Raw genomic sequence first — 22,433 nt, 5'->3', positions numbered from 1 at the left:
TTCAATCACCATGGTGTCTATGGCCAGCTCGAGCGTTGCACTCATCACTACAATATCCAAAGATGGCTGGGGTGCGACACTCTTTGCCTTTTTATTTTTTCCCCCAACCGCGGAGGAACATCTCTTTTTTTGTTTCTTGTTCTCCGTATGAGGACTCCAAAAAGAAGCCCTTGCATCAGAAGCAATCCTGGAGACACATGTTCGGGTAAAAACCTCATACAATAGCCTCGTCGCGTTAGCAATGTTAACCAAGACGTCCTCCTCGGGGATGAGAACTGAGCCCTAGGATAAACCTGAATTCAATAAGAGAAAAAGGGTTAATTGACTTTCTTATATGAAAGGAAAAATTAAGATGAGTTCAACCTACCATGATTTTTGGCCTTCCGCCCATATTTAGAGGTTAGTTCTTTCCACGTGTAGGTTTCGGACGTAGTGACGTCCAAAAGTATTTTGGACCCATTGGTCTAAGCCTTCAACCGTTAGTAGAGTCCACTAAGTTGCTGAAATAAGTGAAAGAATGGGAATCAGTAACAACATAGGGTGATATTTAACTAGAAAAAGAGACAAACGATGAACTTACGATTACGATTCCACAATTCCGGAAAGATGTCCTTGGTGGCAACTGCAACGAACCGTTCTATCCACCCACAATCGTTGTCATCATCCATGCTGGTTAACAGAGCATGGTGGCCACATCTGCTGAAATTTATCATTCCCCCGCAGAAAATCTAGGGGGAATAAAGGTTCATTACTCGATCCAGGGTTAGCTCCTCTCCCGTCTCTTGGTATAGACACCAAAGACAAGCAACAGTCCTCCACACAAAAGGATTTACTTGTGTTAGAAATACCTGGTAACGAATGCATAACTCCACGATAACGAAGTCAAGCTCCCCGCTAAAAGAAAATGGTCCCAAAGTGAATGAATACGTATAAAAATACGTGAAACCTTTCTTTGCTAAGGTTATCCGCTCCTCTAGGTCAGGAGCGATGATGTCTAAGTCATGGAAATAACAGTATTTTTTCACGGCGGGAATCCTGGAAGGACGGATAGAGGAAGGATACACACCAACAACCCACGTGTGAGGATTAGCGGAAAAGTACTTCTCTTCGAAGTCCTTAGTTGTAACAAGGCTCATTGGGATAATAATGCTCACCGTAGGAGGAGGAGCATCCTCAACTTTATCTTTGTTCTTTGAGAAACTAGGGTTTTTGGAAGATGGAGTCATTTTTATCAGAAGGGAGGAAGAGGTTTTCTCTGAAGAAGAAGAAGGGTAGAGAAAGTTGAAGGCAAATACGAGTTGAGTAAAGAGAGTTTGAGAATGTTTGGGAAATTATGAAGTGTAAATAAAGAAGTTTGATGCGTATAAGTAAAATAATAGGCGGCTAAAATCGTGGCCATAATTACCTCGATAACCGGCAAAAGTGGTGATGAATCGTGGGATGACGCGTGTTCGGGGCATTAAATGCGGATAGACTCTTACTACCTCCGGAAGCTTTGTTCTTGGGCTCAATATCTCTACTGTCTTATCTCGATTTTAACGATAAGTCCTATATTTTTGTCTAATTTATTTATTATTTTAGAATCAAATCGATTCACTTGTCTAAAAATCACGTATAAATTCAAATGTACCATTTTACGGGTAAACAATCACTTCAATGTATAAAATGATAAGACTAATTTGTTTTTGAGATGAGAATTTTTTTGAATAATAATTCATATGATAAGGCTATATGGATAAATTCGCGTAACTAATAGTATTATAACAGATAAAACTAAAGACAAAAACATAAATAATAATTTCAAGAAATAAATAAAATATATAAAGATATAATTTAACTTATTATGTTATGTAGTAGTTTTAATAAAAAATGTAAACTTTCATATTAAATACGAACGGGAAGAAGAAGTCAATTTGACTTCTTATTGAAAATAATCAAGAGTAATAATTACTACAATTATTAGTAGATTTATGACATGTAATAAAAGAACTTCAACGTTTAACCTTTGAAATAATTCCATACCATCCATTTAGAAAAATAATACAATAATATTCGTATTATAGATAAACATTAAATAAAAAAATTAAAATATTATAGAACAAAAATTAATGTATAATCTATCTATATAGAATAGGAGAACCAAATCAATATGATATCGATGGATTTAAATCTTGACATTATTTGATAAAATTAAGTAAATAATAATACTTCATTGTATTATATTAAATTGGTAATTTATTAAATATTCATATGTACAACAATAACAACAAACCTATTTTTTCCTCACAAGTGGGGTCTGGTAAATATTCATATGTCAATTTAATAATATTAAATAGTGAATAATACAATTAAATAAGCAAGAAATAAAAAAATATAAATTTATGAAAAATATAAAAATATAAGACTTATAATTAGAATTATAATGAGAAAATCCGTACATATACACATAACTGAAATTATAATAAACAAATAGTCACAAAGGAAGAATACTAAAAAAAAAAATTCAAGCGATAGTATAAAAATATACATACTAATTAAATTTCTCAGGTACAAAATTCTAATAAATAAATAGAACTCATAATTTTTTTCTATTATATAGAAAAGGAAAGATGGTCAAACAAGGGTATATATGCCATTTCAAAAAAATTCCTGCATTGTTTGCATTTCTAAAATACAAATTATCATTAATATACGTGGACCCCACCTTTCCCTAAACACAATACTCCTTTAAATGTACTATAGATTAGACTACTTTTGCAGAGAGTATTGCAAGCAAATACTCCTTTTCTCATTTGGTTAGATTATTAAATTTGGTTTAGTCAACTGGAAGTTTCCACAGAGAAACTAAAATTATATTTTAAATAATAGAGAAACAAAAAGAAATATTGATAAATATTTACAAGATTTTTATATTTACCCATACAATTTTGAAGCAATTTAAAAATTAAAATTAAAAGATTTTCATCTATCCACGCTATTTGAAAGCGGTTTCAAACTAAAAAAAATCATATTCAATAGTTTGTTAAACCTCAAAAGTTAATTTAAGTGATGAGATTTGTCCATACTGTACTAGCAGACTATCTCTTATATGCTTAATTGATGTGAAAATTTAATCTATATGGTTTGAACTCCATTCTTCCATGATAAGTTTTCAACTGTGAATAAATTGTCTTAAAACATTATTTGCTACTATAATTTTATATTGTTTCATTATGAAAATTAACATATGATAAATCTATAGAAAAATAAAAACATTTCTCTTATCTCCTCAATTAAGAAAAAAATTAAAATCCCTATAATTTATATTGATTTCTATCAAATGTTGATTATTTTATTACCAGTTAACGAGTTATAATAAAATATAATTTAAACTACTATATTGAATTACTACAATTTATATCATGTTAATATTTGTTCAGTGCTTTTGGTTCTCTTTGTTTGAAATAGTAAATTGTCTCTTTAGGGATGCAAGTCCCATTGGAAGTTCTCTTTGTTTATTGTACTAAAACTTTCTCTTGATTTTGTTGTATACATGACATGTAAAACCATAAGTTTTTTGTTCTATCTTTTATCGTATTGCAAAGAATGATGTTGTTCGTTTTAACTTTCATCAAGTAGCCGATTGTTCCTACTGTTAAAATACTTGCGAAACTAATTTGGATATGCAATTTTAAGACTACAATGTTGGGCCCGTATACGGGCCTTTCCTCATCTAGTTTTATAATATAAAAAAAATATAAAGATATATATATATATATATATATATATATAATTATTAAAAATGCTGTTAGATTTTGTATAAAAATAATGAAAGGCTTTTGATAAATTCAAAATTATAATTTTGTAAAAAAATATTACATTATTTAATTTTTCAGTAAAATACAAAATGAGAAAATTAATCAAATATTACAATAGAAAAGAATGTACGAAAAGAGGGGGATAAAGATAATTTTATTAAATCATAATTTTATAAGATTAATATTCTGTCAAATTATTCACGTATCGCGCAAGATCTAATATTAGAATAACTAATTAGTAGAAGAGTGTAGTTTTAAGAGGTTTAAATTTAGATATTATGGAAGTATGAAGAAGAAAAAAGTGTGTGCTTTGTATATTTCCTAATTTAGGTGTAACGAGCCTTTAAATATTACTGAATGTACAGATAGTATGAGCATAAAAATTGCTTAATTTTTTATCAGCTCATAATTAGTAAACTAATATTTCTCAATAATATTCTTCTAGTGTGCTCTATTTCTTATTCTGTTAACGCCCCCACTAGCAGACAAATAAAAGGTCGAAAAGCAATCAATAACATTTTCTATGTTGTTAGTTTGGGCGACTTCTTCCACTAAGATATTCGGTTATTAAACTACCACACATGAGCAAATTAAATATTAGCATGCTATTATAAATTATTGCCAGTTGATTTATTTTATTTTTATGTCAACATAACATTTTAATATTTAAGTTTCTTATTATTGTTATTGTCTTTGTTGAATTTTGTGATCATTCCATTTAAAATGTTATAAGTGATATACTTTTATACATTCAATTGTGTTTTAAAATGCTATGTGGATCTAATTTTTCTTGTCATTATTTGAATTCATGATAAATTTTTCATCATATATCATATTGATTTTATGATCATTTCATAAAACGGTTAAAGTTATTAAGATTGAGACTTTTCATCTATTTACTTATGCGTTAACAATTTTGATCAATATCTTAATCAGTTACTTTTTTGTGCATGGAATTAATTCTAATAATAGAAAACTAGAATATTAGGACCATAACACTTACTAATGATATATTCACACAATATAATCGGCAGATATAAACCACCTAACGATGAAGCTATCATACAAGGAAAATTAAAGATTAAATTTGCTTCACCAAAAGTTACAAGGATCAATATCGAATATATTAATAATTGAGTGATAAAAATGCAATTATTCTTTTAATAAGTTTACAAACAGTTATTGTGAAACAACAAGTAAAAAGAAAATGGAAGAAGTTATTTGGGACTAATCTTTAAAAACTAGCCCACGTGGGAATTTGTTTATTCCCACCAACAGGTCATGTCTCTCCTAATCCCAATTCTTTATGGTCAACACATCTTCTTTTTCTTTTTTCTTTCCATTATTAAAGACAAAGTCATTATCTTCTAATACTAATAGAATCATGTAATCAGATTTCTATTACAATAGAAACATTAATTAAGTAAAGCAGTTCATAATTTCTTTCGAATTCGAAATCTAATTACCAGTCGGCTAGTTAATATCTTATCCTTTTGTCCTGAAACTCTATAATTAAGTTATTACCTATTTATAGTAATAGGTAACTGTTTAGAGTAAATATGATCTAAATAACAGAGTAAATAAATTTTTACTCTTTTAACAGTTATTGAAAATAGTAAAAAGACTATTAGGACCATAAAATCCACAAAGGAAATATCACATACTCCAATAATAATTAGCAGATAAAAAGCACCAAATAATTAGCATTGAATATTTCGTACTTAAACAAAATAGTTACCACTTTTATCTAAAACTCAAAATCCGCAAACCCCCTAAACCAACTATAATTCTGTTCTATCACAATCTTCTTCTCTTAGTAAAAATCCTTATCCTACGGAATTATGGTGAAATTCCCCTCTATAAATACCAAACTCTCGTTCACTTTACAAAGCACTCAGCTTTTACACAGCTTTCTTGTTTTTTTCTTCAGTGAGAGATTCTTTTATAATACAAAAAGAAAGAAAGAAAGAGAGATGGATCTTGATCTTACACCAAAGTTGGCAAAGCAAGTGTACGGAGGAGATGGTGGTTCTTATCATGCATGGTGTCCTAATGATCTGCCGATGTTGAAAGAAGGCAATATTGGTGGTGCTAAACTTGCTCTTTCCAAAAATGGTTTTGCTTTGCCTCGTTACTCCGATTCTGCTAAAGTTGCCTATGTTCTTCAAGGTAAAATTTGGGTCTCTTTTTTTTCTGGGTTATGATCATAATTTGGGGTTTTTGTGTTTACTGTTTTAGAATTCTATGTCTACTACTTGGGTTTTATAATTGGTGTTTTTTGACTTTTTTTATTTATGAGTCGTAATGGGTTTGTTGTTTTGATTTATGGGATTTGTTTCAATTTTGTTCTTTAGAGTAAATATTTACTACTCCATTGTTCCAGAATTCTATAATCCTACTTGCGTTTTGTTGGTTTTTTTTATGAATCGTGTTTTTTTGTTTTGTTTTGATTGGTGGGGTTTTATTTATTTATTTATTAGTTAGTTAGTTAGTTATTTTTAATGGAGTTTACTTTTTTGGATTTGGGGGTTTGGTGATTAGTCTTGGTTTTGATGGTTTGGTTTAGGATCTAGGTCTTGTGTGATCTATTTTTAACTATTTATTATGATGTTAAGGTCTAAGAATTTGATCCCTCTTTTGCTGTAAATCTGTTTTTTTTTTTGATTGTGACATGGTTTGTGAGTAATTATGAACATCTTGCTAAGTTATTGGATTGGAAGTTTGTTTTCATCTATATTACTTGGTTATTTGAACATCTTTCTCTTTTGGTATATGCTTCATGTTAAATACTGTGATTTGTGTGGTTGAATTAAAGATTTAATCCTTAAGTTTCTTGATGCCTAATGATTTTGTGATGGTGTATGGTATATGTAACTTTCAACTTTTAAATACATTGTATACAGATCTGCTTATTGGGTTCTTTTCTGAGCATTTATCTGAATTCTATCAGGTTCTGGAGCTGCTGGAATTGTTCTTCCAGAGAAAGAAGAGAAGGTGCTAGCGATCAAGACGGGCGATGCTATAGCCCTCCCTTTTGGTGTTGTAACATGGTGGTACAACAAAGAGGACACAGAACTTGTGATTCTCTTCCTTGGCGATACCAAAACTGCACACAAAGCTGGTTCATTCACAGACATGTACTTGACCGGCTCGAATGGCATTTTCACTGGTTTTTCAACCGAGTTTGTTAGCAGGGCATGGAATGTAGAAGAGAGTGTTGCCAAAACTCTTGTTAGCTCCCAAACTGCTCAGGGTATCGTGAAGCTTGACTCGGGCTTCCAAATGCCCGAGCCTAAGCAAGGCCACAGGGACGGCATGGTTCTCAACTGTTTGGAAGCCCCATTGGATGTTGACATTAAGGGTGGTGGAAAGGTTGTTGTTTTGAACACCAAGAACTTGCCTTTGGTCGGGGAAGTTGGACTTGGTGCTGATCTTGTGAGGTTGAATGGAAGTGCTATGTGCTCTCCCGGTTTTTCATGTGACTCGGCTCTTCAGGTCACTTACATTGTTAGAGGCAGTGGCCGTGTTCAGGTTGTTGGCCCTGATGGTAAGCGCGTTCTTGAAACACACATCAAGGCGGGCAATCTCTTCATCGTTCCAAGGTTCTTTGTTGTCTCCAAAATTGGTGATCCTGATGGCATGGACTGGTTCTCTATCATCACTACCCCTAAGTATGTGCCTTTTTTTGTTGTTTTTGTTTTGTTTATGTCAATATACTGATTTGCTTAACCGATTTCTAACCTTAAACAAACTTTTATGTGGCAGTCCAATTTTCACTCACTTGGCGGGAAGGACTTCAGTGTGGAAGGCATTATCGCCACAAGTGCTGCAGGCTGCATTCAAGGTTTCACCAGATGTAGAGAAGCAATTCAGCTCAAAGAGGACTGCAGAAGAGATTTTCTTCCCACCACCAAACTGATTTGATTGATCAAAGTTTCAATCCTTTAATAAACTTAGTAATAACAGTAATAGTATTAGTAGTATAGAGGTTTTGGAATTAATGGTATACTGTTTTTGATTCGGATATTTCTGTTGGTGTTGAGGTATCTTTGCTCTTCAGTTTTAATAATAATATCCTAGTTTAGTATACTATCTTTTGTTGGTTGCCTTTTTGTTTCTGATTTTGATGGTACTGGTTTCTCTTTATCCACAAGTATTAGAACATATATGCATTGCCTCATTTACCTTAGTTAAAAACTTAAAATTTACAAACCTAAGAGAAATATATATCATCTACTCTGATACTCTGACTAAGATATCTTGATCATATATGAGCTTCTTTATATAATCAACAAATAATTTCCACTTGCAGCTTCAAACCAAATAAAATTAATTACCACATTGCTCTTTAATTCAAGGTCTTAGACTTCAGGAGTTATATCTTCAAAACCAAACAAAAAAGTTGCCAATTATTTAAAATCAGTTTACAAATAACATTCTACAACAAGTGCTAACCAAAAAAAAAAAAAAAAAAAAAAAACAAAGGGTTAAGTTGCCAAAAGAGAATACAGGGGCCAGTCGACAAAAGTTAAAAAGTTAAAGGGCTCCACTGCATTTTCCTCCTTTTTTAAGTACTATATTATTCATTTCATTTCATGGCGTTCCCTCCATCTTCAGAATAATAACCCGCCAAAGATTGAAATTGCGTATCACTATTGTTAGTTTGGGGAATTGGAATTGGAATTGGGAAGAGAAAAATTCAAAACAGATGCCATTATTGAGCTCAATGGAGTGCGATTACCCATTAATCGACTCCAATTTCCGCGACTTCTGTGCTTCTCACGTCATTTATTCAGGTTCCCTTTTCTATACTCTCATTTTTACCCAACTTGTTCTTATCAGTTTGAAGAGCCGATTTATTCTATGATATTATCTTCCTCATCTAGCTCTGATTAACTCAATCTCTTGGGTTTGCTTTTATAGTTGTGTTAATCTTGCAATGTCCTCTTTACCCCCCTTTCATTTTATGGGGATTCCATATATAAATATGTGCGCGCGCGTGTGTGCAAGGGCTAAGACTTGAGCGTCAGGTTGTTATTTATTTTGTAAGAGGACCAACGGTGTTCTATATTTTCATGATGATATGATTCTGCGCAGAAAACCCTGCTACGCTACAACTTTGTATGCAACTTAGCCTTATATTGTAGACCAGCAGCGGAGCAAGGAATTTCACTAAGGGGTGTCAAAATACAAAGAAGTAAATACATGAATAAGTAAAGGGGATTCAATATATAGTATATACAGCTACACAATGTAATTTTATGACGAAGGGAGGTGGCTACTCTACTGCTATAAACAACTGATTTTGTAAACTTATGTGGCTAGAGCAGTTTCATCCTACCTCAGAAATAGTAAATTAGTAATACAGAATAGGAATGGCAAAGGGGCGGGGGGGGGGGGGAGGGGGAATGGGTTGGTGCTTAACCCACAAAATTTTAACCCGTCCCGCCCTGCCCTGCCCCACAACTTCTTCTTCTTTTTTTCCATTTTGTTATTTTTGCTAAAAAATACAAGTTTAATATTTCATTTTTTTCAGCCTCTTAAATCCCTCATATGGATCCAAATATTATATTTTTAATTTCAGAGATTATAATAGAAAATAAATAAACTGAAATGCATAAGAACTAAATAACTGAAAAGCATAAAAACTGGAAAATAAATGATTTGAAAAGCATAATGTCAGCATATCGTATACCTAAATTTACGTATTAAGTTATACTTGATAAATTTCCGTATAACAAATATGCATCATAACTTTTTTTTATAACTAGTTTATAAATATAATATGTAAACTCAACGTTTGCTGATATTTTAAGTGAAATATGATATAACAGTAGTGGACAATGTCCTTGGCACGTATAGATAAATATCTTGTATATTTAACAGTAATAATTGCATAGTCAAATTCTCCGGTCACTCTATATTTATTGCTTGCCTTATTTTATATGGTCTATAGTGATTTAGTACTAACACTCTATTCTTCATTCTGCCCGTTAAATGTTAGTACTAAACCTGCAAACCCACAACGCAACCGCTCCGCATTAGATTTTGAAACAATCAGTTTCAACCTGCCCCGCCCCGCACCCGCACCGCCCTATTGCCATCCCTAGTAACACTTTCATATAGAGGGAAGCTCATTTTAGATCAAAATGATACTTCTGATATGGATAATGGGAGGAGCATATGTTACAAATATGTCAGGAATTCTTCCTTTTTCTCTTTCAGAGATTGCTGGATTTGCTCATGTTTAGGCAGTTTGTTGGATAGTGTGAGGAGAGATGACCTAGAGTAATAGTACTACCTTTAAAATGACAAAAACGGTGCATGTCACGAGTTTGAACCCTGCCGCAGGTAAAAGCATAGTATTTGTATGGAGAAGGGTAGTTTCTCACTTATGAAAAAAATAACAAAACACTGGTTGGGTTGGGGGGGGGGGGGATTCCCATCCATATATGATTGTTAAGGTTGGATCTCATATTTGACACCACCCCGCATTTCCATTTTACCTGTATAAATTTTATTAAAGAATTCGGAGAGATGATTGAAAGAATTTGATGCCCAGAATGGACAGTTTACTAATCTTTTGGATCCTTGTGAAATAATTATAGTGTTAACAATTGAATTGTACGCCATCCTTTCCATTTTTGGTGTCCCATTTGGTTTGCATACGACTATTAAGCTAAAAGTTGAAGTTTTATCATGGATCCAGAAGTGGAGATAAAAGTTGACCTTTTGAAGACTTTGAAGAATAAAGTGGGTTCCAAATCACCCTATATATATTTTAACAATGAAGAAGTATTGAGAAGTGTAGAGAAAAAGTACTCCTGAAAGTGTGGACACAATTCTGGGACGCTTTAAAATAGAAAGTAGGATAATGGATAAATATGAAGTTTATGTCTTTCAGTCATATTATTTTTCTTCTTCTATTTTTGCAGTTGAAGATTTTCTTCTACGTGATCTTTACGTATTAGTGATTTCAACCGAACAGCATCATAATTCGGAGAGATTGAAGGAGGTCTGATCTGCCACATATGTAGTTTTCATTTCATATCTCTGTCTTTTGGTATTCCTATAATGATCTGTATGTCCGTTTTACGTGTAAAGTAGGGCATCACTCAAGTTCTGACTATCATTAATGGTCAGCATCAACCATGGGTAAATGGTCAGGAGTTGTTGGATGATGCTTTACAAAATAAAAGCTCCTTACCTACTGGATGTAGAAGGTAATAATGCTTGAACGCCGATACTTTTATAGCTTCTTTGGCAGTAGATAACTGATGAATAGGACTACTCTTGGCCAGAATAGATGTGTTTCTTCATGGTGGATTAAAGAAGGGACATCTGAGTGAGCTAGTTGGCCCGTCATCCTCTGGTAAAACACAAGTAAGAGTGTATTGATAATGCAAATTCTATTTGACATATCTGTGGAGATTGTGCTGATTTCTGATTTTTGTTTCTTTGAAGTTAGATAAATTTCTGAGTATTGAATTATTGAAGCTTGTTTCATCTTTGAAGCCTCTTTGGGCTTTCAGTGCTGTTACTGATTCAAGATTATATTTGGGTCCAGATTTGCTTACGAGCTGCTTCAAGAGTTGCAAAAGGCTGGGGCAAAATCATTTTCTTGGACTCTGGAAATTCTTTCTCTTCAAAACGTGTTGCTCAATTTGTCACTCAGACATCAGATTCTTCTGCTTATGAGGTCAAACATGTTTCTAGCCTTTTGGATTAACCTTATTTCTTCGTATTATGTTCTCATTGTCTAAACTTACCAAAGAAACAATGAATAGATTTTTTCATCTGTGATTTCCCTCCTTGCCAAATTTTATTATTTGTTGCAACCTAGGTAGGATACAACTTGGTTGTAGTTTCAGAAATCTGTGTTGATTGGCACACCAAAGTATCCAGTAAAAGTTAGGGGTAGTCCTGAAACTTCTGATTAGATTACTAGATGTTTTTGTGTATGACTCCACATTCTCTATCTTACATTTGTGGTGGTGAACAGAAAAAGGGTACTTGCAGAATTGTTGGAAAGTCAATTCCTTCTTTGTCACGACCCTAAATCCGTACCCGGTCTTGATGGCGTCTATCGTGAAACAAGGCCAGCCGACACAACACCCAATTCATTTAAACAATTATAATAACACAATTTAAGTCTTTATCATGCTAAAAATCCCAAAATAAAAGTGAACTAGTACAATTTGCGGAAACCAACACAGCCCGACATCGGGTGTCACCAGTCATGAGCATCTAACATAAGTCTAACAGTATGAAAGGGTTTATACAGTCTATTACAGAACTGGAACAAGGGAAGTAAAATAGGAGGGAGAAACAGTGGGCAGCGAACGCCGAGCAGCTACCTAGTGGACTCCGAATAGCCTGTTGGGAGCAATCAACCCTCACTGGCGGGACCCAAAGCTCCTGAATCTGAACACAGGGTGCAGGGAGTAAAGTGAGTTCTCCAACTCCGTGAGTAATAAAAGTAAAAGCAGCCGAGAGATAAGAAATCACGTAAAGCACAACAACATGCTATAAAGAGACAGTATAAAATTAATACAATGCAACAAAACAGTGAAAACTTGTAAAAACACCTCAGTTCAGTAAATACCTCTTTAAAACATCTTTTAACAGTTAAACAGGTGAATGAAAAGCAGCGAGAAAAGATAAACACATAAAATCAGCCCCTTGGGCACAATACCAATAGAAATTAGCCCCTCGGGCAATAACATAGAACAACCTCAGCCCCTCGGGCTATATCACATATCTCACTGGGTACCCGCGTTCATTGGGGGTGTACAGACTCCGGAAAGGGCCCCTTACGGCCCAAGCGCAATATCAAGTCATCTCGTGGCATAATCAATAGGCTCTCGGCCTCATATCAAGCCACCACGTGGCATAACAACTCAGGCCCTCGGCCTTATAATCATAAATCAGTACAACACTGTTGCGGTGTGCAACCCGATCCCATAATAACCTCACAACACAGGCTCTCGGCCCTTTTTAGTCAGAAATCTCTAAAAGCCACTCGGGCACAGTAAAAATATGATGTTCAGCTCAAAATATCATTTAAGATGTCAAAACAGTATAAACATGGTTGAGTTATAAAAACAGTAGAATATAGCATGACTGAGTACAAGTATAAGGTCAAAACAGTGAGGAATAGTAGTAAAAATTCCCTAAGGGTCCAAAACAGTTGGCATTCAGCCCAAATATGGCATTCAGCCCAAAACATGATGATAGCAAACAGTTTTCAGTCAAATACGCAGTAAAACAGTCATTCGGGATGGACTAAGTCACAATCCCCAACGGTGCACGACCTCACGCTCGTCATCTAGCGTGTGCGTCACCTCAAAATAGCACAACGATGTGAAATCCGGGGTTTCATACCCTCAGGACAACATCTACAATCATTACTCACCTCAATCTGGTCCAAACTCTAGCCCGAGATGCCTTTGCCCCTCGAATCGGCCTCAACTCGCGTCGAATCTATCCAAAATCAGAATCATGACGTAAAAATATGCTAAGGGAACGAAGCCCATGTGAAAATAATCAAATTACAACATAAATCCCGAAATTAACCAAAACTTGACCCCTGGGCCCACGCCTCGAAATTCGATAAAATTTACATCAATAGACTCCTTATCTCCCCCCACGAGTTCATACATATCAAAAGTACTAAAATCCGACTACAAATGACCCTCAAACCCTTGCTCAAAGGTCTCCAATCTCAAGCCCTACTTTTCCCAATTTCTAACCCTTAATTTCCATTAATTTCCAAGCCAAATCAGTGAAATAATGCCATAGGATCAATTATTAGGTTCAAAAATCTAACTCCAAGTGTTATCCCTCAAAATAGCTCCCTCAAGCTCAAACCCGAATGAAAATGGTAAAGAATAACTCAAAAATCGCGAAGGAATCCTTTTATACTTTCTGACCCAGGCTTTTCGCACCTACGGTCTAAATACCGCATATGCGGTTTTCACTTAAACTCCAAGTCCGCATCTGCGATCAAATAACCGCACTTACGCCATCGCATGTGCGCTGAGCACTCCGCATCTGCGGCTCCTGCCCTTCGCGTCCTTGACCGCATTTGCGGTCCCCAATCTGCAGTTGCGGAAACAATAGGAGCAGAAAACTTCTGCAATTTCTCCAAAACTCCAAACTCTCTGTCAACCATCCGAAATCACCCCGAGGCCCCCGGGATCTCAACCAAAAGCACAAACAAGTCATATACCACACTATTCACACTTATACCAATCTTCAAAACTCCTCAAACAACATCGAATCAACCAAATCACATCGAATTCAAGCCTAAGGTTCCAAAATCTTCCTAATTCCGCTTTTGATCAAAAAGTCTATCAAACCACGTCCGAATGACCTGAAATTTTGCACACACATCCCAAATGACATGACGGACCTATTGCAACTCCCGGAATTCCATTCCGACCCTTATATCAAAATCTCACATATCAACCGGAAAACGCCAAAATTCCAACTTCGCCAATTCAAGCCTAAATCTGCCCCGTACCGCCAAAACACATTCCGATCACGCTCCTAAGTCCCAAATCACCTCCCGAAGCTATCTGAACAATCGGAACTCACATCCGAGCCCTTTATCACATAAGTCAACATCCGGTTGACTTTTCCAACTTAAGCTTACTCAAAAGAGACTAAGTGTCTCAAACCTCACCCAAAACCTTTCCGAACCCGAGCCAATCAACCCGATAACACATAATACCGCTGAGCAAGGCAATAAGAAGCAAAAATGGGGGAAATGGAGCGGTAACTCGTGAAACGACCGGCCGGGTCGTTACATTCTTCTCTCTTTTGTAATTCTTTCTAGTTGATTTCCTTCATCATTATAATAACTCTAGCTCTGTCATCAAATCATGGTATCACGTAGTTGATACATTATAAGCTGCACAGAACCATCTGATTATAGTTTATGACAGTTCCATAATTCGTGCTGAATGAATTTAAATAGGAGAACTATGCTGTAAGAAGTTTCTTTGCACTGCTGATTTACAAAAGAAGTTGAAGTTAGAAGTTGATTATTTTACTTTTTCCTTTCTATTACTGACATGTGAACCAACAAGGACTGATTTTTACAGATTCATACTCCAATAGGACTTTCAATTCTCTTATTAGGTCGCATAGATTAGGCTTCCTCTTGTCCCAAATTCAGTTACATATGCAACTGAATATCTACTAACTGGAGATGTACTGTACACATTAACGTTTGTCCAGCACGAATAATACGGCTCTGGAGATTTATTGTGCAAGTTGCTGTAACCAACTTTTCAATACCATCTTCCCTCTCTGACATTTAACTCTTTCTGTAGGTGGACAAGGCCCTTCAACAAGTAATGAACAACATAGTATGCTTGTCAGTGTTTGACATTTTTACACTGTTTGAAGTGCTTCATCAGCTAAAGAACAATCTCATATCTCAGGTTTTTGGAAATACACTGCTAAAATTTCTCTACTCTCATCTCATCTCCTTTTCCCTATTACCATGGATTGGGTACGAGTCCTCAGGGCACTCACTTCCGAGGGTATGAAATGCAGGTAGATCAGCATATACGGATGATTATCATTGACTCAATATCAACACTCATTACACCAATTCTTGGAGGAGGTGGTGCACAAGGTAATTTTTCACTAAAAGATGAAATGATAACTTTATGGTAGTAATTTTTAGTTATCCTTTTTACTAGTATTTACTTAAGCAATTTGAGATTTAAGTTGTAGTTTCTTTATTTTAAGAAATATTTGTTTTGTTTTCTTTAATGTAGTTCCTTGGTTGACGAAACTACAAATTCTAATTGGTTTAGATTTAGTTGTTTTTTTTTTCCTCTAGTATTTATATTCCAGCTAGTTTGGGATTGAAACTTAGTTGTTGATACATGCTCTCAGACATAATGCAACATTTGTGAGTTCTCCTACAATTTTTTTCACCGATTTGTTGTTTCTGCTATCCTAGTGCAAACTTGTTTCTAGGTATCTGATGGACAATTGCTTATGAAAAAAGATGTTAAATGGGAATAAAGTAGTAAACGTGCAAATTCCTACACTGATATTAATCTTGCTTTTCTGGATTTCATTTTTTCCAAATAAATTTAATTTTATCCTGAGTTTCTTCTTCCGTCTATAGGCAGATGATTAGGTTTTCCCCTGCGGTATCATGTCCACAGATTTGTCAATTTACTTTTGTTGAATGAGGGAACGAAAATAGTGGAGAAATGTATAGAAGCTTTGCCTCTGTAATCTGTTTCATATGTGTGAATTGTTTGTTGAAGTAGAAAACTTAAGTTTAATTCCGTATGTCAAAACTACCTGCTTGACTACTGACTCCCGAAGTAACAACTAAAGTTTTTGCGTGAATCAGGACATGCTTTAATGGTTTCAGTGGGATTTTTACTAAAACGATTAGCACATGAACATGATATCTGCATTTTGGTAAGTTTGGCAGTAACATAGCATTAGCATGTTCTCTTTGCTGCAGCGTTGTTCATTCTCTATGGGGTATCATCTTTTGTCTTCTAATGCGCTTTTTCAACTGATGGAATTGATTTTCGTTTAACTGGATCAGTGTATTAGGCACATCAGCCAGAAACTTGAACGCGTCAAGTTGTTATATACTTGCCATTTGAACCTATTAATGGGTTAGATCTTCTAAAAGGAACTTCGGTTTTGTATTGATCCACAGATTTCAAATTACAGCCAACAAGTTCATTCTACTTCCTCTGTTTCAAAAAGAATGACACTATTTCCTTATTAGTCTCTTTAAAAAAGATTGACACCTTTTAATATTTCCTTAATAAGAAGCATGTATAACCACACAAATGTTATGACAGGTTTCAGACCACAAGTTTTAAAAGTTTTACACAGATGATATGACTTATTTAAGACCACATATCTCAAAAGTTTTCCCTTCTTTATTAAAGTTTGTGTTAAGCCAAACTAAGATAATCTTTTTGAAATGGAGGAAGTAATTAAATTCATATAACCCCATATCGTCCACCCGAACTTTTCTCCATAAGTAATGGAGTATTTTCGTACTATTTTCACTATAGGCATTTAGTTTGCTAGATATCCTATTTGTGGACCACATTATAATATTTATCCTTCTGTGCTAGGTCACCAATCACATGGTGGCCGGTGAGAAAGGTACTTCCAAGCCAGCACTTGGAGAGAGTTAGAGGGGCATTCCGCATGTTAGACTTCTATTATCCAGAGACCGAGCTCGGAACATCAGCAGCATGCCAGTACTTAGACACCCACACATGGTATGTTTCTTGCAAGAATAACTCTATTGTTCAAACTTGGTTCTCAGCAACTTATTGAACTTCATCAGACTAATCAACCTAAACACCTGACTTTGCAACATCAATGTTTGATCTGGATATAACGAAACACCATCACTGTGTATGAAGATTTATTTCTAATAGTGGATATTTCATCCAGGCTACAGGAGATAGAATTGAGTTCGAGGTACAATGATCATGCTTTATAATGCCAGAGAATCTTGGCTTTTAGTTTATCAAGGTATCAACTTGATGTTGTCGAATTGTCGAGGAAAATGAATATTTTTGTTGGAAAAAAAGAAAGATATGTTGACCTTGTGAGATGGAGATGAAGCTACGAGACTACTACTTGTTTTTACTTTTATATGAAATGGATTGTGGTTCGTATTTTGTGGTGTCTCTCATTTGGACTGAGATGAAATTAATATTATTTTGGCATTTTGACAGAAAATATATACTGAATATAAAGGAGAAAATTACTTTGTTTATCAAAATTGCGAGCTGATGCTTGCGAAACTATCTCAGCAAGAGCAATATACATGTACTAAATTAAGACCTGATTAGCTTTATGACCAGCTTTCTCTGCCTAACTGTTTGCAAGTGAAATGTATGAGTATAAGTTTTTTCAACTATTGATTTATATATTTGGTTTCAGTATCCTTTTCATAACACTCATCCGTTTAAAAGGGTTTTAATGGACGTCATCTTTCTTTGGTGTAATATCTAAATAACGTTGAATTACTTTTAATATCAAAAGCAGATGAAAATGCAAAGAATTTGTCATATAAACATCTAAGTTCCTCTCGTGAAATCCTATACGGATCATAAAGTTATGATTTAGCATGTTATCTAAGATTTTTATTGTCTCATCTTAGTAGTATAAATTAAGGTTAACTGATAAATGTAAGATGAATTTTCATAAAGCATTATAGTTTAGAGGCTAATAATTACAGTTTACCTAATTACCATTCATAGCTATTGTTCAATCGTTATCGGCTTGTATTACTTGTATTCAAACGCGCAACGAATATAGCTTGTGTTAACTGTATTCGTTCGCACAACGCATACTACTTGTATCAACTGTATACTTTTGTGCAATTGCATTCGTTCGCGCAACAAATACAACATGCATCAACTGTAACCAAGATGAAATACAAGGGTGTATACAAATAATACAACTTAAATCGATTGTATACAAGAATGTAAACGAAGGATACAACCTGTATCGACTGTATTTGTTTGCGCAACGAATATAACCAAGGCAAAATATAGAAATATAGAAAAATAAAATGCTCTTGTTGAGACGAACTCAAGACCTCCGCTAACTAAGCGGGCTCTATTGAAAAATAGTCAGTGTTTGCAAAGTCATTGAAAAATAGTCATTATTTTGCTGTAACACGAAAAGTTCTAGCATAATATACTGGAGATAGGTGCACCTGTGTATGAACTTCTAGCATATTATGCTAGAACTCTAACACACGGAAAGTTCAAGCATAATATACTGGAGATTGGAGCACTTGTGTATGAACTTCCAGCATATTATGCTGGACCAGTATATTATGCTGGAATATTTTACGTATTTTGAACAGTATTTTCGTTCAGATTTATCTTTACATGAAAAGTGGCTAAATATCGATTACTTTGAAATTGTTGTTATTTTCCAATTAAATCTGTAAAAATAGCACGGTATAGCCAGTTTTCGGACTGGTCATTCAAAAATAGCCAGCGTTTACCAAGTCAATAAAAAATAGCCACTATTTTGCTGCAACAGAGACCGGTCCAGCATAATATACTGGAGTTCGGTGCAGCTGTGTATGAACTCCAGCATATTATGTTGGACCGGTATACTTTGCTGGATCCAGTATAATATACTGGAGACTGGAGCTCCGGTGCTCCAAACTCCAGTATATTATGCTGGAGTTCTAGTGTATTTATGCTGGAACTCCATCATATTATGCTGGAGTTCCAGCATACTTATCATGGAACTCCAGTATAATATGCTGGAGTTCAAGTATACTTATGGTGGAACTCCAGCATAATATACTGGCGTATTCCGAGTTTGAATAGTGTTTTCGCTCAGATTTATCTTTACATGAAAAGTGGATAAATTTCAATTACTTTTAAAACTGGGCTATTTTTGACGACCATTTGTAAATCTGGCTATTTTTTAATTTCTCCCATTAAATCTGACTATTTTTGAATTTCACCCAAACACATCTATAAACTAGGCTCAATTTCCAGCTTCTGAAGCATCTGTTTGGCCCAAATCAAAATCTCACCAAAATCGGTACCCATCCAATCTCGAGTGCATAAGCTTTCAAATGTGCTTCCAAGTTTAAGCAACCCATTTTCCCTCCACAGATCTTTCATCTAACACTTGAAACTGTAATCTGACTTCTACCTCCTACACTCCATGATCAATTCAAGAATCAAACAAGCTAGCACAACTCCCTCAAAACTCAAAATTAACAACCTTACATAATTCAGAACCTCAATTTTCCATTCCCAACCATACCATAGTCATCATCGTTCTCATAAACCCACCTCAAAATCCTCACCTGAAAGGCCTCATAAGCCTATAAAAAACCTCATTCGCATGCGAATACCACTACTTGCTGACCTCAAACAAATCCAAGATCTTGATAAAGCTATTTCACTGTTCCATGATTACCAACAAACCGAGTTCAAACATGACTACCCTACTTATTCTTGTCTTATTTATAAGCTCGCTAAGTCTCGAGACTTTAAAGGTGTTGAAATCCTTCTTGGATATTTAAAAACATATTATATTCGATGTCAAGAAAAGGTTTTTATTGGATTAATTCAGCATTACGGGAAAGCCCGGTTGGTTGATAAAGCTATTGAGCTTTTTCTTAACATGGGGTCATTTAATTGTACGCTTAGTGTACAGTCTTTTAATGCACTTTTAAATGTGCTTGTTGAAAATGGGTGTTTTGATGATGCAAATGAAATGTTAAGGAATTGTTCGAAAATGGGTATTTGGTTTAATGCTGTTTCGTTTAACATTATTTTTAAGATGTGGCTGGAAAAGGGTGATTGGGAAATAGCGCGTAGAGTGTTTGATGAAATGCTTGAAAGAGAAGTTGAGCCGACTGTGGTGACTTACAATTGTCAAATTGGATTTTTGTGTAAGAAGGGGGATGTTGAAGGTGCTAAAAATTTGTTTCAGGATATGTTTAGAAAGGGAAAGAAGCCAAATGCAGTTTCTTATGCTTTGTTGATGGAAGGTTTGAGTTCTTTGGGTAAGTATAAAGAAGCCAAGAAGTTAATGTTCGATATGGAATACCAAGGATGTAAGCTGAAAATAGTCAATTATGGTGTTTTGATGACTGATCTTTTAAAACGAGGCGACATTGGTGAGACAAATAGTTTACTCGTGGAGATGAAAAAGAGGCACATTAAGCTCGACGTTGTGATCTATAATATGTTAATCAATTATTTCTATAAGGAAGGTAAAACTGCTGAAGCGTATAGGATGTTAGTTGATATGCAAATTACAGGTTGCAATCCTAATGCAGCTACATATAGAAGGGTGGTTGATGGTATTTGTAAGACAGGAGAATTTGAGGAAGGTTTGAAGGTTTTGAATGCAATGTTGATTAGCGGGCATTTTCCGCCTGTAAAAACAGTAAGGTGTATGATTCTTGGCCTGCTTGATAAAAGGAAGATTGAAGATGCTTGCTTTGTTTTGGAGGAAATGGAGAAAAGGAAGAAACTGTTTGACTTTGAGTCATGGGAAGCCATTGTCAAAGATGCATGCAGCAATAGTATTGTTGTATATAGGCTCGTTGATGAGCTTGTATTTTAACTATTGAACTTGTATGCTATTACTTAGGAAAATCTCTAAAATAGATCGCGACCATATTTGTTTTGTGCTCGTCTTGATGCTATCTCAGATGTCCATTTGAAAAGAGCTATTGAGCAACCCTACTAATTACACAATAATTCCCTTCCCCTTGCTTGCTTGTAGTCAGTTCCAGTGGCATGATTTTTTACTTGGTTTGTGGAGCTGGGCATGCTTGATTGGAGCATTTGGTGTCCGGCTAAACCTCAATAATAATTGTTGGCTCTTATAAAAAGGAGTATGTAATTTCACCCCTGTTAAGATGGAGTAGTAGAAAAGAATACCATATACTTTTACCCCCAAAAGAAATATTGTAATAGTTCCTACTATTTCAAAGCGGGAGTAAAGGGCATCTTCGTCGTCCTGCTTACTGTAAACACATGTTTTTTTCCCTATGAAAGAATTACTCCCAAAAAAATTCAAAATAAAACAATTTTTCTTTATGTGCAATTTTGAGAATTTTTGTGACATTTTTGGATAATTATTTGTATTTTTCTGTGCATGTTTATTTGTTAAAACGATAAAAATATAAAAATATGTCGCATTTGCATTTAGGATTTAATTCTACAATTAGGAATAATTAAGTTTGTTTTACAAGAATAAAAATTACAAAAATATGCATCGTTGGCATTTTTAGCATTCAATGTCAGATTGTGCAATTTTGTTTTAATGAGTGTTTAATTATGTATGATATTTGTCGCTAGGAATTAATTAGTATTTTTTATAAGTTAATTTAGCTTATAACTTAATTTAGAATTTTAGTTTTATTAATTAGAAAGCAGAAGAAAATAGAGCAAAAATATAAATAAAATCAGAATTGGGCCTCTTCTTCAATTTCAAACCACAGGCCAAAAAAATAAATACCAACCTTCCCCATGACCCGGTCCATTTCAACCCGGGTCGACCCGGTCCGCCCCATAACCCAAGCACTCCCCTTCTTTCATTTTCATTTTTTCACTTTCAAATCCCAAAACCCTAACACTAAACCATCCGCCCCTTTTTTTCTCTCTTCTCCTTCACCATCTCCAAAACTCCAAGCTCATCCATGGCTGCCCCTCAAGCTCACTCCAAACAGCCCCTCCCTCGTCCGCCATTGAAGACCAAACGACCCCTATTACTGTGCATCTTCTTCTTCTTCGACCAGCAGCTGCCTAAGCTTCGTCTTCATCGACGAACAACATCCGCCATTGACGAGCTCGTCAAGCTCCCATGGCTATTGCATCTGCTGCTCCCCGTCGCTCGTCGACCAACCACAACAGCCATCGACGACCTCACGTCCAAAATAACCAACGTCCATGGCTGCTTCACCACTGTTGCTTCTGCTACGTCCAAACAGACCCCGCTGCCACTGCTTCGTCTTCTTCGTCGTCGAGCTTGAGCTCGACACCCATGGCTGCTGCTGCGTCTTCTTCTCCACCCCGTCACCAACTGCTTCTTTTGCTTCGTCTTCAACAGACCAGCTGACCC

General features: G+C 35.1%; 2 protein-coding genes and 1 pseudogene across 3 annotated transcripts; all 3 read left to right on the top strand.

The window, feature by feature from the left end:
* The first annotated feature begins 5,487 nt into the window (after positions 1 to 5,487).
* On the top strand, positions 5,488 to 7,886 carry LOC107785940 (glutelin type-D 1-like). The gene is made up of 3 exons (XM_016607369.2): positions 5,488 to 5,966; positions 6,748 to 7,468; positions 7,563 to 7,886. The coding sequence occupies exons 1-3, from the start codon at positions 5,639 to 5,641 to the stop codon at positions 7,714 to 7,716; spliced, it is 1,203 nt and encodes a 400-aa protein (XP_016462855.1). The 5' UTR covers positions 5,488 to 5,638; the 3' UTR covers positions 7,717 to 7,886.
* Positions 7,887 to 8,356: 470 nt separating this feature from the next.
* On the top strand, positions 8,357 to 17,595 carry LOC107785938 (DNA repair protein RAD51 homolog 4-like). 2 transcript variants are annotated; one of them, XM_075237435.1, is made up of 10 exons: positions 8,366 to 8,593; positions 10,733 to 10,812; positions 10,905 to 11,020; positions 11,099 to 11,180; positions 11,365 to 11,496; positions 15,137 to 15,247; positions 15,363 to 15,444; positions 16,183 to 16,253; positions 16,934 to 17,083; positions 17,262 to 17,595. In XM_075237435.1, the coding sequence occupies exons 1-9, from the start codon at positions 8,506 to 8,508 to the stop codon at positions 16,994 to 16,996; spliced, it is 825 nt and encodes a 274-aa protein (XP_075093536.1). In that variant the 5' UTR covers positions 8,366 to 8,505; the 3' UTR covers positions 16,997 to 17,083; positions 17,262 to 17,595. The 2 variants fall into 2 exon arrangements, with proteins under 2 accessions (XP_075093537.1, XP_075093536.1); XM_075237436.1 differs by lacking the exon at positions 16,183 to 16,253 and having other exon boundaries at positions 8,357 to 8,593.
* A 1,919-nt stretch (positions 17,596 to 19,514) lies between these two features.
* On the top strand, positions 19,515 to 20,930 carry LOC107762902 (uncharacterized; annotated as a pseudogene).
* Positions 20,931 to 22,433: the final 1,503 nt, after the last annotated feature.

Source organism: Nicotiana tabacum, chromosome 18 (genome assembly GCF_000715075.1).
Source record: "Nicotiana tabacum cultivar K326 chromosome 18, ASM71507v2, whole genome shotgun sequence".
Lineage (NCBI taxonomy): Eukaryota > Viridiplantae > Streptophyta > Magnoliopsida > Solanales > Solanaceae > Nicotiana > Nicotiana tabacum.
Note: the sequence above shows the minus strand (reverse complement) of the source record. Positions and strands in the feature narration are given on the sequence as shown.